The sequence below is a fragment of the Podarcis filfolensis genome, assembly GCF_964270895.1.
Source record: "Podarcis filfolensis genome assembly, chromosome: 13".
In the NCBI taxonomy this organism is placed as follows: domain Eukaryota; kingdom Metazoa; phylum Chordata; class Lepidosauria; order Squamata; family Lacertidae; genus Podarcis; species Podarcis filfolensis.
Genome location: NC_139615.1, coordinates 38,883,005 through 38,900,498, shown reverse-complemented (window position 1 = coordinate 38,900,498; position 17,494 = coordinate 38,883,005). Strand labels below are relative to the sequence as shown.

The window sequence follows — 17,494 nt, the reverse complement described above, 5'->3', positions numbered from 1 at the left end:
GGCTGTGGGTAAAGGTCTACTCAACCAGCATTGTGGAGATGGCTTTAGGAGGTATAGCAGATGAGAAACTTGAGTGTGTCCCATCTCACAAAAGGTCAGTACAGTGGCACCTTGGTTCTCGAACTTAATCCATTCCGGGAGTCCGTTTGACTCCCGAAAACCATTGGAAAACCAAAGCGCGGCTTCTGATTGGCTGCAGGAGCGCCCTGCAGCCAATCGGAAGTTGCGGAAGCTGTGTCAGACATTCGGTTTCCAGAAAATGTGCGCAAACCCGAACACCTACTTCTGGGTTTGTGGCATTCAGGAGCTGATTTGTTTGATAACTAAGCTGTTCGAGAACCAAGGTACCAGTGATAATGCAAGTCTTTTATGTTGCCAACAAAGACCCTTGCTTCCAAGAACTGGAAGTTCTAGTATCAGCCTGTCCCAGGCTTCAAAAGTGGCCATTGACAAGCTGGGAAGGATGAAAAGGAGAGCTGTGGAAATGATTAAGAAGGTAAAATCCCCATGAGGAAAGAAATGGTGTCAGTTCAGACCAGGGGAAACGAAATATTAATGTCTTGCGTCTTTCCAGTGGTTTAAAAAGAAAAAGAAAAAGAAAAAAATTTGGAGGATGAATAATTCTTTTCCATCTCCTTCTGCTTGGAGCTATCCAGTAAGTCTAAGGCAGGGAGCAGAAACCTGTGGCACTCCAGATCTTGTTGGACTCCCAACTCCCTTTGGCCCCAGCCAGCATGGCTAGTGGTCAAAGTTGACGGCAGTGGGGAGTCCTCATCTGCAGAGCCATGGGCTCCCTGCCCCGAAGGCAGTTTGATCTGATGGTGCTGTTGCAGTCTTTTGGAAGCTGGAGCAAGAAAAAAAGAGACATATATAGGACAAAAAGACATAATAAAAGTGATCCTGATTGACAAGATTTTAAGAGAAGCAAGAGGAAAGTATTAGCATGCTTGGGGGACCCCAAGTTGCAGAAGTGTGTGTGTGTGCCAACAACCCTAAAGGGAAAGGTAAAGGACCCCTGACAGTTAAGTCCAGTCGCAGACAACTCTGGGGTTGCGGCGCTCATCTCGCTCTATAGGCCAAGGGAGCCAGCGTTTGTCTGCAGAAAGTTTTTCCGGGTCATGTGGCCAGCATGACTAAGCCACTTCTGGTGCAACGGAACACCGGAACCAGAGCAGTGCACGGAAACACCATTTACCTTCCCGCCAGAGCGGTACCTATTTATCTACTTGCACAGGCATGCTTTCAAACTGCTAGGTTGGCAGGAGCTGGGACCGAGCAACGGGAGCTCGCCCCAGTGCGGGGATTTGAACCGCCGACCTTCTGATCGGCAAGCCCAAGAGGCTCTGTGGTTTAGACCACGGCGCCACCCACGTCCCATCCACAAAAAACCCAACCCATCCAACCCCCCCCCCCCGCAAATTCATTGACCATGAATGTTGCAGAGTGTTGGAATGCCTTGCTTGAAACTCTGAACTCCTTTTGGGAGAGAGGACACATTGTGATGCGCTATTGCAGACCTCACTTGCTCTTACAGCAAACTCCAGTGCTTGAGTCCCTTTCAAAACGGAGCCGCCCCAAAATAAGATGGCGGTCTCTCCCGACTTGCAGAAATACGTGCATTTGCAAATTAAAAGATAACGGTGTTTCTTAACAATCTAAAACCTGCCTGACGGGAACCTGTGAGCATCTTGATGGCAGCTGAGCCTGCAGAGGAAGAAACAGTCTAAAGAAACTGGAAGACTGGGAGGCGATGGGAGTATTCTAATCATGTCTGCATTTTGAGACGAGGAAGGACAGTTGACCAAACCCCCTTCCCCATCAACAGGACAAGTATTATGGGATGAGAAGGAAGAAGTGACTTGCTCAAACCCCTGACAGCTTTTCGTAAGTATCCTAAAATGAGAAGGGAAGGATAAGAGTTGGGGGGTACCTATCCCATCTCCAGAACTGTGGACCTTATAAAATACCCAGGTTTGGGGCTGACAGCCTTTTAGCCAGCTGTAAAGATAAGCAGGGGTGTGTTTTTTATTGCTTCCTTGCTCCTGAAACTCCACCCACCAACCCTGAGCCTTCACAGCACTACAAGGCTCCTATTCCATTGTCTGGAGCCATGAAGAAGCATTTCTCTTAGGGGGCAGAGAAATGCAATGTTTCGTTGCAAGTTCCGCTTGTTTCCTCTAATAGCAAACAGCCAAGTCCCTTTGTCAGTTTGGAAACAAACAAAAAACGAGCAGAAATTTTTACACAGGAAATTCGCTAGGTGTGCCGAAACCCATGTTTGCAAATTTAAAAGCAACGGCCATCGATCTCCACGAGCTGTTGAACGTTGGGTGGAGGAAAATGGAAAAAAGAGGGGAGGGGGTTGGCTTATGTGAGCCCCTAATAGCTTACAATATGCAAGAGGCTGGTTGGCTGGCTGGAACCCTCAAAGGGGAGCGGTAAGGATCCATCTCAACGTTTTGTTGTTGCAGATCCCATCGGTTGCCCTCCTGTTAACTCAACCTGCTGGGAAATGCTGTTAAGGTTTTAACAAAGGTTTACATTTTGAAGGAGGGGCTGGCGCTGCAGCTACTTCCAAGGAGCCCCTGCCACCATGCCAGTTCTTTTGGAATGTGCCCGGGTTATAGCAACACAACTGTATATACACATTAAATAGGGGGTTTGGGGAAACCCCCTGAAAGGACAACGATGAGACGCTCTTTACTCTCCCCCCCCTTCAACACCAAAATCAATCCTGCTTCCACAGTGGATGACTCAAAACTCAGGCCAGGCCTACAGGTGTGTGAGTGTGGAGGGAAGATCAAGTGCTTTTAAGGGTAAGCCCACGTATGAAGCGATTCACAAAACAACCGCAGTCGTCGCTTGATGACTCCGAGGCCTGAGGCAGCCATCACAGGGTTGCTTTTTGTTTTCTTGAGCACCAACATTCTTTTCCTCCACCTCGGTATCTGCAGTGAGCAGCTGCAACCATGCCCCTCTCGTCAGTGTCACTACAGCCTTGCTCAGTCCTTAGGGTTTTAAAAAATATATTATATTCTGATATGTGCAACAACAAAAAAACCAGACCCCTCCCGTACCCCAAAACTGTCTCGGCTTGAAATCAGGAACCTGTTTTGACAAGAAAGAAGGGAGATGCTGGCAGGATTGGCAGAAGGTCCCAGGAAGTCTTGTTATGTTGATTTCCAATGGGGTGGTTCTTCCGCCATTGCCTGCCTTGGCTAGGAAGGAGGGAGAGAAGGGCTCCTGTTTTTTCTTCTCCATGTTCAGGCGTCAGGGGCTGCAACGCTGGTGTTTCCTGGCAGTCTCTTCACATTTATCATTCCGCTCTATCAAGGGCCTCTTTCCAGGAAGACAAAGCAAGAAAAAACAACAACAGCACGATCACTGCCAATGTTTTTATTATTATTATTAAGGTTTCTTTCCCCTGTCTTAACAGCAGTCACCTTGTCCATCGCTGGCTCTCCTGCCTTGATTTTTATTTTTAAATGAAAATCCGCCATAGGGTGGGGAAGGGAGTCAAATTGGGAACATTGTGCTGCTTTGGAAGAGCATCACTGCTTTCTTGACCAAAACGGCTTCCAAAAAGCGTCTGTGCTCCATGGGAGCAAACAACTTCAGGGAAAGGTTTCAGTCGGGGAAACTGCACACTAGGGAACGGCCCACCCAAGTCACCCTCATGGTTGCTTTTAATCGTTTTAAAAAATACAAAGGAGGCCACCAGGACTTCCATACTGTCTTGGTCACAGCTATGCTATACATTTAAAAGCATAACAGTGTTTAACAGTCATAGAGAATCCTGGGAACTGCAGTTGTTTAGGGTGCTGGGAACTTTAGTTCTGTGAGGTCCACATCCTTAAAAAGAAAACCAAAAAACCTGCAGTTCCTAGGATTCCTTGTGAGAGCCCTGACTGCTAGTGATAGAGGAGCGTCTGAACAGGGGACGGTTTCACACTGTTTCACGCAGAATTATTGCCAGGTGTGCCATGTTCTACAGGGAACATGATGTTGGACTCCCAGCACCATGGCCAACGCTCAGGGAAGATAGAAGTCGTCGTTCAGCAACCTCTACAGGGCCACAGGTTCATGAACCATGTCCTAGAATCTCCTTAAAGGAGACAGGAGGCAGACTAAGCAAGAGGGATATTGTTCTGCCATCTGTGCCATAATATGGGTCAGCCTGCATCCTTATCACCTGCTCTGCATCTTGTACATAATCTTTACTCTCATCGTGAAAGGTGTTCATATTGGTGTTGAGATCTCCTAAGCTATTTAACTGTCGAATCAGGGTAACCCAAGACCTAAATAGTCCTTAACATCCCTATCCCTAAACAGCCTCGGTCCTGTATACCTGAAGGAGCATCTCCACCCCAATCATCCAGCCTGGTCCAGCTCCGAGGGCCTTCTGGCGGTTCCCTCGCTGCGAGAAGTGAGGTTACAGGGAACCAGGTAGAGGGCCTTCTCGGTGGTGGCGCCTGCCCTGTGGAACGCCCTCCCAGCAGATGTCAAGGCAATAAACAACTATTTTACTTTTAAAAGACAAATGAAGTTGGCCGTGTTTAGGGAAGTTTTTAATGTCTGACGCTGTATTGTTTTTAATATTTGGTTGTAAGCCGCCCAGAGTGGCTGGGAAAACCCAGCCAGATGGGTGGGGTATAAATAAATTATTATTATTATTATTATTATTATTATTATTATTATTATTATTATCTGTAATGAACTGGCAGGGCAACGGGGAGAAGGAAGAAAAGATCCTGGAGACGTGTCTCCGGAACTGGGATACACCACTGGGGATGGGGAAGGAGAGGTTGGTGCAGGAAGTACTCACAGGATGACAGAGGATGGTGAGGGGGTGGGGGTCAGTGCACACAAACCAGAGCAGCAGGACCCCTCACAAGACCCAGAGGGGCCCCTGTCTCCACCAACATGGCGGTCTCTGAAGTGTAGGGACCGGCGGGCAAGGTGCTCTAGGAGGCTGAGGCAAGCAAGGGTCCACAGCCCAGATCCCTAGCTGGCCCGGGTGGGGCTCACTAGCTCTGAGAGGGGTGTGTGTGATTCCTCAGCTGGAGTAGGCTTGGGACAGGTAGGGGCCCTGTGTACCTGAAGGAGCCTCTTCGTTCAGCCTGGACACTGAGATCCAGCACTGAGGGCCTTCTGGCGGTTCCCTTGCTGCGAGACGTGAAGCTACAGAGAACCAGGCACAGGGCCTTCTCAGTGATGGCACCCGTCCTGTGGAACGCCCTTCCATCAGATGTCAAGGAGATGAGTAAGGATATAACCTTTAGAAGACATCTGAAGGCAGCCCTATGCAGGGAAGGTTTTTTTTTAATGTGTGATGTTTTTATGGTGTTTATCTATGTTGGAAGCCGCCTGGAGTGGCTAAGGCAACCCAGTTAGATGGACGGGGTACAAATATTATCAATCCCAGATGCTGCAATCAGCATGCAATCAACACAACCCACACCTATAGTAATAATAATAATTTATTGCTTATATCACACCCATCTGACCAGGCCTCCATAGCCACACTGAGCGGCTTCCAACAGAATATTAAAAACACAGTAAAACATCACACTTTAAAAACTTCCCTAGACAGGGCTGCCTTCAGATGTCTTCTAAAAGTCAGGTAGTTGTTTATTTCCTTGACATCTGATGGGCGGGCACCACCACTGAGAAGACCCTCTGCCTGTTCCCTGTGAGGGAACCGCCAGAAGGCCTTTGGAGCTGGACCTCAGTGTCCGGGCTGGATGATGGGGGTGGAGGTGCTCCTTCAAGTATACTGGGCCAAGGCCGTTAAGGGCTTTAAAGATCAGCACCAACACTTTGAATTGTGCTCAGAAATGTACTGGGAGCCAATGTAGATCTTTCAGGAGTGGTGTTATATGGCCTGGGCAGCTACTCCCAGTCACCAGTCTAGCTGCCGCATTCTGGATTAATTGTAGTTTCCAGGTCAAATTAGCCCCATGCAGAGTGCATTGTAGTAGTCCAAGCAGGGGATAACCAGATCATGCACCATTCTGGCGAGACAGTTCGCGAGCAGATAGGTCTCAGCCTGATGGAGCTGGTAGACAGCTGCCCTGGACACAGAATTGACCTGTGCCTCCATGGACAGCTGTGAGTCCAAAATGACTCCCAGCTGCGCACCTGGTCCTTCAGGGGCACAGTTACCCCATTCAGGGCCATGGAGTCCCCCACACCCGCCCCCTGTCCCCCCAAAACAGCACTTCTGTCTTGCCAGGATTCAACCTCAATCTGTTAGCCGCCATCAATCCTCCCACTGCCTACCTTTTTATTTGCACGTGTGGACATCATAAACTCGGATGCATTCCTGGCAGCTGACATAGCAGCACCAGTGGAAGATGCAATGGCACTTCTCTTTCCTCTTCTCCGTCCGGGTGTTGTGGCCACGGCCGCAGCAGAGCAAGTCGCACCCGTCGATCCCGTGCGAGGTCACGTTGCACATCCTGTCTCGGGTGCCGAACGAGCCGGTCTCGGGGTTGGGCTCGCAGAAGTTGGGCGAGTTCTCGTAGTAGACCAAGTCGCGCTCCGTTGGCGGCTTGAAGAGGGCGTATTTCGCACGCAGCGTCTCCACCCACCCGCGAGACTCCCGGTGTTTCTCCACCACCATCTCTGAAGCGCTGTCATATTTGTCCTTCAAGTAGTCCCCAATGGCGCGGAAATCCGGCTGGGCCCACCAGCATGTTTTGACCTCGCAGCTGCCCGACAGCCCATGGCACTTACATTTCAGGTGCATGTGGTCCAAGATCGTCTAAACCAAAGCGAAACGAAAACATGCCAGTCAAGTCCAGAGAAGCACAGAGAAGCACCCACAGGGCATCTTCCATCTAGTCGCTATTGGGGCTATGGCCATGGACCAGGCAAGATTATTCTAATACAGTCATACCTTGTGTTGCGTTAGGTTCATGTTGCATCTTTTCGGCTTGCAAACGCGGCAAACTTGGAAGTGTATACAGTGGTACTCTGGTTATGTACTTAATTCGTTCCGGAGGTCCATTCTTAACCTGAAACTGTTCTTAACCTGAAGCACCACTTTAGCTAATGGGGCCTCCCGCTGCTGCCACGCGATTTCTGTTCTCATCCTGAAGCAAAGTTCTTAACCTGAGGTACTATTTCTGGGTTAGCAGAGTCTGTAACCTGAAGCATATGTAACTCGAGGTACCACTGTACTTCCGGATTTTACTGCCCGTGCATGCGCAGAAGTGTTCTGTGCACTTCGCACATGCGCAGAAGTGCTGTATCGCGCTCCGCGCTTGCGCAGAAGCGCTGCTCTAGTTGTGGACTTTTTGGGGTGTGAACGGCACCCCGGAACGGATCATGTCTGCAACTAGAGGTACCACTGTACAGTGGTACCTTAGTTCTTGAACGTCTCCTTTGATGAACGTTTTGGAACCCGAACGCCAAAAACCTGGAAGTAAATGCTTCCATTTTCGAACACGACTCGGAAGTTGAATGCCTTCCGCTGCGTGTTTTTCAATTTTCTCAATTGAATTTGCGGGCAGCCCTTTGCGCCTCGGTTTTCAAACGTTTCAGAACTCGAACGGTCTTCTGGAATGGATTACGTTCAAGAACCGAGGTTCCACTGTACATTATATATAAGATTACAGGGGCAAGATTGTTACATGCACAAGGATGGAAGGCTACAGTCTTGCTATGGAGGAATGGTTGATAAAATGATTGGACTGAGATGGCAAAGTTGACGTGTTTAATTAGAGAGAGAAAATCGTTGGCATTGATTAAGGATTGGAAACTTCTTATGGACTTTTTGCAGGAAAGAGAAAATGGACTTGTAATATATGGATTTGAAGACTGAAAAAATATTGGCTTATAGAAAATAAAATAGCTGGATGTTATTGAGTGAACACTATATTGAGCTGACAGACAGAGAACGGGAAGTCTTTTATCCTTTTCCATTTTCTTTTCTTTCTCTCTCTTTCCTTTTTCTTTTAAATTCTGATTTTATAACCAAAGATTCCACTAACTAGATGTAGTAGTGAAAATTTTGAGTTTTGTGTTTGGTGGTGGTTGTTTTTTTGGATTTCCCAACGATATAATCACATGATCAGCATACAGGTTAATTGTACAGTTGTCTCAGCCTCAACTTCTTCAATGTTAATATTTTGTCATTTGGCCAGGGTTAGCGATTCTAAAGCTATTGAGAAAAATAAAACAGACGAAGAGACATCTTTGCATAGTTCCTTTTTAGCTGTATCATTTTTTTTCTTGAAAGTGAACTCTGCACTCAAATGCTTCTATGCAAATTTCTCTCATTAGACTTCTTCATTAAGGAAAAATGCTACCAACCACTACTTTGCTCCATGAATTGCCATTCAAACCTTAAGGCCTTGATTTAATAAGGAAATTGGGTGGTAATTATGATAGAATAGTAAGCTGTTTGAATAGCGTTTTAGATTGTTCAGCCCTGCAAAGGCAAATTTATTTTATTATCCCCCATATTGCTGATGGGCACTGAGGATGAGAGTAGTTTGTCTAAGCGAAACTAATGGCAGAGGTCAAATTATTTGCAGCTCAGCCGTTTAACTACCATGTTACACTATATATGATTCCTGTCTTGCTAAATCATATCTGCATTTTGGCATGATTTCAGCACAATCCAGTGCACATTTACTTGCTAGTAAATGCAGACAGCTTTCAGCAGCTTTCTTTATCTCTTCTCTGTTGACCAAGGCCTCTATCTCTTCCGTATAATTCTCCTATACTCTTGGATGTCATATTTACTTAACTCAGTTCTGGGTAATATGTCTGAATTTTTATTGGGTGACTAGAAGATCAGTTCATAGGTTATGCTATGTTGAACCATGGTTTAGCACGAAGGAGCAGATGTGCAGCTTTCTGAGGAGAAGATTGTAGTAACTCCTCTCCCAGTACCACAGTCGCTAGACTACCTGGGGCTAAACCATGGTTTGGCTTAACATTGTGTCTAAACTGCAAAGCGCCCATCTGCACCTGCCAAGAGCACACCAGGAAGGCTATGGAACAAGTGCAAATATCTGCTGGAAATGTAAAGAAAAAGAAGGCACCTTTTACCATATGTGGTGGAGGTGTAAGGTAATACAGTGGTACCTCGGGTAAAAAAAGCTTCAGGTTAATACACTTCAGGTTACAGACTCCGCTAACCCAGAAATAGTACCTCGGGTTAAGAACTTTGCTTCAGAATGAGAACAGAAATCGCGCAGCGGCAGCAGGAGGCCCCATTAGCTAAAGTGGTACCTCAGGTTAAGAACAGTTTCAGGTTAAGAACGGACCTCCAGAACGAATTAAGTACTTAACCCGAGGTACAACTGTAAAAGCATTATGGGAAATGATATATAATGAATTGAAAAAAATGTTTAAAATAACGTTTGTGGAGAAACCCAGAGGCTTTTTTATTAGGAATGGTAGGTACCAATATTCCAAAGGAGCAGAAAATACTTTTTATGTATGCGACGACAGCCGCAAGGATGTTACTAGCCCAGAGATGGGAAGAAGACCAAGTCCCTACCAGAGAGGAATGGCAAACTAAGCTGTTGGATTATGCCAAAATAGCAAAACTGACCTGAAGGCTCAGGAACCAAGAAGACCAAAACTTCAATGGTTAGACAAGATGGCCTCCTTAGGCCTGGGTTTAGTCACATTTTGGATTTCTCTGTTCTTATACCAGAGGCCTTTCCAGCGAGTAAGCTAGGCAAAATGGGGCAGGACATCTTTCCCCCATGCTGTCTCGAGAAAAGGACAAAGAGGTGAAGGGGCACACTCACTGTTCTCCCAGCTTCATTGTTGTGCCTGTTCATGGCGGAGCGGGCATCCGGGCGATTTTCCCGGGCGTCGGCAAACTCCCGCGAAACCAGCACGCCAAAGTCGGCGTCCTCGCTGCAGCCTCCCCATTTCCAACCTTCGCCCGGTGGCCCCTTGTGATGCGAGTCGCAACCGCAGATGGTGGACGTGCCTTCAGCACAGGAGCGAGTGACGGCGAAGGCCACGCCGGCTGAGGCGATGGCGTGGACAAAGGCAGATTCTCGCGTGGCTGTGAACAAGAGGGAGAAAAAGACCCGGTTATTTTGCAAGCTGTGATCTTATCATTTGCCTTCCCATATGAAGCAGCTTATGGCTTTTGGATTTGAAAGTTCAGGCCCACAATCAAACAGTCCTCTCTTTGTTCTCTTTTAGCAGAATTAGATTTCTTCCAAGTTCTGCCTCCTGCTATCTGCCCTTTTAGTATTTCTTTTTAAAAAATGAGATTATGTGCTATATTTTATTTTGTATGAAATGTCGCAGAGAGCTGCTTTGAGAGTTTGCGTCCAACAGTGAGGAATAATCCATCGCCGAGCTATGCTCAGAACAGGGACTGGGGCAGAAATGTAGGGATTAGGCTCTTTGGAAAACATGTCGTGGTCCATTCACAAACTCCAGCATAAAGATTTAATTTGTTTTCTGTTAGTAGCTGCATAGCTAGGAACAGCGTATCACTGGAAATCCCAGGTGGAGCTACCTCTTGAGACTGGGTTCAACAAAATTTGGGTTATAGCTAGTTCAGAACGATTAACTGGGCTTAGAAGAATTGCAAATGGGTTTATTATAAAGAACATCTTTGGTGAAACCTGGCCTCCCCTTATTTCATACATAAGGGGAAACGGTTCTCTGTCGGTGGAAAACCTATATGGACTGCCAACATTTTAAGACCGTGTAAAATGATGCCATAGACTTGATGCTTTGTTCTATTCTTTGCGATGACTGTACTGTATAATTAAAAACTACAAAAACAAACACTTTTCAGCTGTAAAAAGAGTGCACCTTCGATTTTAAATCTGGAAAACAAGAGTGCCTCCAGCCTTGGACATTTTGGAACCGACTCGAGCCAAAGTACCTCCCCTCAGGAAGGTTGCCGTCGAAAAATAAAGTAAGATACGGCGTGCGAAGATAAAAATTCTGAGGGGAAAGTTGCTACCTCGAAACCGACGGAGGCTTCCGAAGATTTGGGAAAAGGCCGTCTGGAAGAAAGCCCAACTCTCCACCCCACCCCATGAGGCATGGGGGGTTGCCTGAGAGAGATTTCCCAGTGGCAAAATTGAAAGTTCCCAGAAGCGCTGAGGGGGCCGGGTTGGGGGGCAGAGCCTGGGTGGATTAGGGGCTCTTGACAGAGCTCCACTGTAACGGTCTCCTATCCAGACCCCGTTACCTGCTGGGACACTCAATTTGCCATTGTTTGCGGAGTGTCACACTGTATTACCCACATAATGTGGAATGTTTCTGCCAGGCCCGGCAGTACCCACGGGGCTGGCATTCCCCGCGGCCACCCCTTGGCAACGGGGCCCGCGACCGCCCTGCCCTGCCATCCCCCCGCGAGCCCACCAGTCAGGCTAGGAAATCTCTATTGAGACCTCTGGTGCCGCCGGTCCTCCCCTCCCGGGCTCCGGGTGGCGAAAGGGCGTGTGAATGGCGCGGGGTTGTGAAACAGTTCAAGGTCTGGAACGATATCCCCCTGCCCCGGTGCACAGTGGGGATGGGAGCTTAGCTCTTTTCTCCTGGATATAAGCTCATTTTCTCTCCCTCCCCACCACCCGCCGCTGCCTTTAAATCTCCAGCGTTTATATCCAGTCCCCCTCTTTAAATGCAAATTTGTCATCTGTGTCACAGCTGAGGAACACTGCTGGGTTATCACAATGCTGTAGGGCCATTTCGCAGCCTCTGATTTCCTCAGCCGAGGCCCTGGAGATGCGGGTTTTGTTTGCCACATTTGTTCCAGGGAAATGCAGTCAGCTTCTCTTACACAGAGAGTCATTTGCTACGGCTCCCTGAGGAGGTAGCCTTTTCAGTCCTGGGGGGACCTTGTTCTGCACCATGAGACCCACCTTTAACCATTTTCCCCCCTCAGCCTTTCAGAAACCTTTATTTATTTTTGAGGCCTTGAGGTGGTTAAAAGCCTGTGTCTGAGCTGTGCTACTTCAGGCTGTGGGTGATAGCTGTCAGACTCCTCCATGTAAAAAACACACACAACACACTTCACTTTAGGCCAGTGGTTCCCGACCTTTTTTTGGCCATGCCCCACCTAAAAAAGGTAAAGGACCCCTGACAGTTAAATCCAGTCACGAACGGCTCTGGGGTTGCGGTGCTCATCTCGCTTTATGGGCCAAGGGAGCTGATGTTTGTCTGCAGACAGTTTTCCGGGTCATGTGGCCAGCATGAATAAGCCGCGTCTGGCGAAACCAGAGCAGCACACGGAAACGCCGTTTACCTCCCCGCCGGAGTGGTACCTATTTATCTACTTGCACTCTGACGTGTTTTCGAACTGCTAGGTTGGCAGGAGCTGGGACCGAGCAACGGGAGCTCACCCCATCGCGGGGATTCGAACCGCCAACCTTCCAATCGGCAAGCCCAAGAGCATCTCTAAAATCCTGATGCCCCTCCCCTGTGACATATAATTCTTATTATTCAAAAAGTGAACTCCTATTCACATGGAGGAAGCCTAAAAGGCCATCAACTTGGTCTAACTCATTCTCAAATTGCTCCCCCAAAATCAAATTGGCCCCTCTGTGGGGCGTGTGCTCCACGTTAGGAACCACGGCTTTCGGCAGTGAGATATTCAGGAGATTTATCGTCCTTCAGCCTTTCGGCTGAGAAGCTAGTTTTCTATGTCAAGGAAAATGTCTGCCTGGGGGAGTGTTTGATCATGTTTCCCACCCTCCACAGCCTAAAAGCCAAGACCAGGAAACGGGATTGTTCTTCCACTTTCTTGGTCTTCCTTTAACGTGAAAATATGGTACAGTTAATATGGCCCGTTTTAAGCGTGGCACTAAGTTCAGCTCATATTTCAGATTCTGCCCCACCTTGGTTTTATTTATTAAAATTAAGCTGCTTGTTAGCTTGGGCCTGCACGCATATGCAATTCATATCTTCCCTGGTTCCTTCTTTCCAAATTGATTGATCGTGAGGTTACATCAATCATGTTGTTATGGCTGGCTGGCTAATAAATCACGACTGACTGATACATTAATCACGTCTAGGCAGAGGGGATTTTACCACTTCCCTAGAATTTTTATTATTCAGACGTGGAGTGAAATTCTCTTCCCTTTGCCCATTATTCCAAGTTGCCTCTCGATAAACTGCTGATCTGAAATTTAATGAGATGGGTGGGGGCAATAAGAGAAAACGGGAATTAAATAAACAGCTCCCCGCGAGAATGAAATATCCATTAAAAATGGTGTGTTTTTTACTACCGCGAGTTGTCACCTGTCTCCCTCCCTCGGAAAATAAAATGTACAAATTTAATGGTACGGTAAATGCCAGCGGACCTTGAGCGTGATCCACTGGGAAGGCCACCTGTCCAATGAGATGGCTGAGAACTTTGCAATGGCCTGGTAGGTTACTTTCACAGTTTCCCATTCAATTCATTGGGGTTTCCACAGGAGATCTTATTGCTGGATGGTGTGTTTTGTTCCACAAGGCCTTTATCATTCTCCTGTGGGCTGTTGGGGGTGTCTCTCTGTGTGTACAGTCTCAGTAATTTGTTAATCTGTACTTGCCCTTAAACAGAGAGGATGTGAAGTATACCTGTATGTGAGATCTTAGATCTGACTTATTGAGCAGCTTACAGTAAATGCATTTTTTCCTTCCCTCCCTCCCTGCATGATTATACTGGGACAACCTATGCAGCCTCCCTCTGTTGTTTGCAACAAAGCTGTATATATATATTTCCAGCAACATATAATTTGGTGTTGAAATCATACGTATTTTTTTTTAAAAAGGAGAGTGACACACGCATTATTTTGCAAGTCAACGCTCCACATTAGTGCCTTTAAACTGTTACCATTTAAAAATAAAAGAAATCCAGCTGTAATTTTTTAAAATTAAAATCTTTTAAATTCATGCTTTGCACAAACTGGGTGCCAGTTATTGGCATGTTCTATACGGTAACCCTGAAGCTGCCTTCTCCTTTTGGCTCAATGGGTTGATGCCTTTCAGCCAAAGCCAACTCACAGGGTTGTTGAGGGGAATAAATTAGGACTGGGAGAACCTTGAGCTCCTGGGAGGAGGAAAAAAAGTGGGGGAAGCAATGCATAATGATGAATAAAATGTGGTCCACTACTGGCAAGCTAATCCTCCAACCCGGCTTGTGCTGTACCTTTATCGAGAACAGGCCCGAAAATGGCCAAGCTGTCGTCGATGGTGGTGCAGTTCCAACGCCGCCCCCGGAACTGGTGCTGGCATTCCTGGATTCCTAGCTTCACGCCCTCAGCCACGCTGGGCATGATCTCGATGTAGTTGCGGCAGAACCGGAGCTGCTTGGGCACTAAGCCAGGAATGGAACCGCACAGGATCGGCTGGGAGCCCAACGAGGTATATTGCTGGCCTAATGCGAGGGACCTGCAAAAGGAGAACATATACAACCCCCTGCTTGAAAGGGCATCGGGCACTTTGCACGCCCGCCCTGACTCTTCCACCCGGTGGCAGACTGTCAGGAGCCAGCAGTCAATCACACCCTGCAAATGAGAGTTAACTCTTCATTCGCAAAATCAGGATCTGCACAGGAGGATCTGTCAGGCCTAAGGATCACAGCAACTCTTCTCCAGCAGGTCTTGCCCCCTATGAAGAGGTTGGTGAAACCTCCCCACGGCTGCCTAAGCCCCCTCCTCTCCAGGGTTACCCCCAAGCAATCTGAGACTATGCCTGAAGCCAACCTCTCTTCTGTCCTTTTCATGGCTCTTCTGGTTCTGGGAGACCAGGGTTGCCTTGGGATATTTAAAGTCATAACTAGTCAAAGGGCTGCCCCGGGACAGGATATCATGTATTGAAAACAATCCTGACATCTGCCTATTGAACCTGCTCCCAAGAGAGCTAATTCTTCTCTCTATGTGAAATGTCCCAAACCAAAGGTCCACCCGACTCCACTCTGTTTTCTGAAAATCTTTCAGATGTTTGAAAACAATCTGCATACCCATCCTGTCTTTCTTTAGCATTTGTTTTCTCGGGGGTAAATATGTCTAGTTCATTCGGTTTTTCTTACTATCATTCATTGTGCATGGCAGTTTATCAACGTTCCTAAATCAAACTGAGAACTGTCTCTGCCCCTAAAGATATTGCAGTCTAAAATTAACAATGAGGGAATTCGGGAGGGAGAGAGAGAGGGAAAGAAAGAAAGAAAGAAAGAAAGAAAGAAAGAAAGAAAGAAAGAAAGCGTAGCAAGGGATGGATATGAGCAATTGCATCTACAAGCACTTAAACTTTGCTACAATTGGGAACAACGATTAAGGGATTAGTCCAAAGTCCTTGCAGAAGTGATAGGAGGGAAGAAAGGAAGAAATATAAATGTTGAGGGAGAGACATCCCAGCACAGTGAAGTCATGATTCCAACATAAAACATACTGTTTTTCTTCTACCCTTTATCAATTTGCATAGTTCTCTCCTGAGTCTTTTCCCATGTTTACAATTGTGGTACACAGAGAGCGATCACAGCACCATCACCTCCTGAATCCCAGGATAAACGATGTTTCCTTAATACACCTAAGACAACCTTGTGGTGTGGGGGGATGAATGGATTGTGATATTTCCATTTCCATTTTATAGATTTGGGAGAACTCAGACGGAGAACTTGCGGTTTGCCCCTGAAATGACCCTGCACGTTCATGACCTGGGTAGGATTCGAACCTGAGCCTGATGCTCTGCTGAACCGCACTGCCTCAACCCCTCATTAAGACTGGGGAAGTGCTGCATGCCACGAAAGCACACAGGCAATTATATCACCTCATTATCTTCTTACCAGCGCTGCATTAAGCTGCGGTGCAAAGATCAAAGCCCTTGTTTTCTTTCAGGGTGCTCAAGTCTTGTCGTTCAGAATCTTTTTTTGCTAACTTGGCAGCAGAACCGTTTTCCTTCGCTGTGGTGGAAGCCGGCCTGCTTTCCAGGAAGCGGCAGCTGTAATCTTGCGGAGAGCCCAGGTTCCTCTGCAAATTTATCCCCCCGGAGAGGCATTGCGTGGAGATGATGAAGGGTGCGGTGTTAGCACCCTGCTTGTATTTTCTAGGAACGTCCAATGCTGGGATTAGATTCTACGTACAAGGCTGGTTCTACGTGGAAGCTGCCTTTTGAAGGTTACTTGCAACTACACGAAGCTAGACCATGGGTAGGCAAACTAAGGCCCAGGGGCCGGATCTGGCCCAATCGCCTTCTGAATCCGGCCCACAGACGGTCCGGGAATCAGCGTGTTTTTACATGAGTAGAATGTGTCCTTTTCTTTAAAATGGATCTCTGGGTTATTTGTGGGGCATAGGAATTCGTTAATTCCCCCCCCCCCAAATATAGTCTGCCCCCCCAAGGTCTGAGGGACAGTGGACCGGCCCCCTGCTGAAAAAGTTTGCTGACCCCTGAGCTAGACTCCCATCCTAACTAGGACTAGCCATAGGGATCATAGTACGCCTGTCCTCAAAGAATTTATGTTACCAATTGGTTCCTGGGCATACTTCAAGGGGCTGTGGTCATAACAGTGCCTTTTAAGTCTGCACACTGCTTAGCTGAAGCGAAGTCTCCTTCCAAATAATAATAATAATAATAATAATAATAATAATAATAATAATAGTTGTATTATTTATATCCTGCCCAACTGGCTAGATTGCCCCAGCCACTCTGGACAGCTTCCATCAAAATATTAAAAGCACAGCAAAACATTGACCATTAAAAACTTTATTATTATTGTGCATTGCCCTTTATCTGTAGATCTCAGGCTGTTCACAACTCAGGCCCATTCCTTTTTAGAAAGCATGCACATTTATTTATTTTTTAAATCCAATGGGCATTTGCCTCGCCATAATAAAAAATGGTATTGCAGCCAGCTGCTGTTTTGGACCATAGACGTGCTGTTTTCAATTCTTGTCCACATTTTCTTGATCTCTTGGCTTGTTATTTTAATAAACAGGAGGGGGGGACACACTATCAGATTATACTGATAACTATTCTGAGAACTTCATTCTATACAGCAAATATAGGAATCTGAGGGGGAAATAAGTTTGAGAGGCTGGTGTAGATCTATAAAGCCACCAACAGTTTATTCTATTTTTCAGTTGAAAATATCTCAGTTAAACAAAATAAAGCAAAAAAAATGAAAAAGAAGCAGAAGATGCATATTATTATTATTATTATTATTATTATTATTAAGTATATAAATGAAATTATTATTCTAATACATATATATTTATAACCTGCTATATTTTTAATAAATGCTTTGAAAATATCATAATATTTGTCCACACACAATCAATGCCTGTAAGCTATCATGTCTCTTCTCCATTGATAAAGTCCCCAACATTGTGGCTCATGCAGGTATATTTTTGCTCTCTCTTTTTGGTGACCTGCCCAAAGCCTTTTGGTGTGGCCCCTCTTGGATGGAGAATGGACCGAATGGATGGCCCTCTACGCTGAACCTTTCACAAGGTGCAGGTCAGCAATAACTCACAAGGTGTCAGTGAAGTTAACCCTTTATTCAAAGAAA

At 46.6% G+C, this 17,494-nt stretch overlaps 1 protein-coding gene across 1 annotated transcript in view; it reads right to left on the bottom strand.

The window, feature by feature from the left end:
• Positions 1-1,386: 1,386 nt before the first annotated feature.
• Positions 1,387-17,494, bottom strand: part of WNT3 (Wnt family member 3) — a 45,338-nt gene continuing 29,230 nt past the window's right edge. Inside the window, exons 2-5 of the mRNA XM_083583435.1 lie at positions 14,135-14,376; positions 9,774-10,039; positions 6,283-6,766; positions 1,387-3,339 (exon numbers count right to left, since the gene is read on the bottom strand). Coding sequence (XP_083439561.1) covers positions 6,287-6,766; positions 9,774-10,039; positions 14,135-14,376 — 988 coding nt within the window. The 3' untranslated portion in view covers positions 1,387-3,339; positions 6,283-6,286. The remainder of the gene's footprint in view (positions 3,340-6,282; positions 6,767-9,773; positions 10,040-14,134; positions 14,377-17,494) is intronic.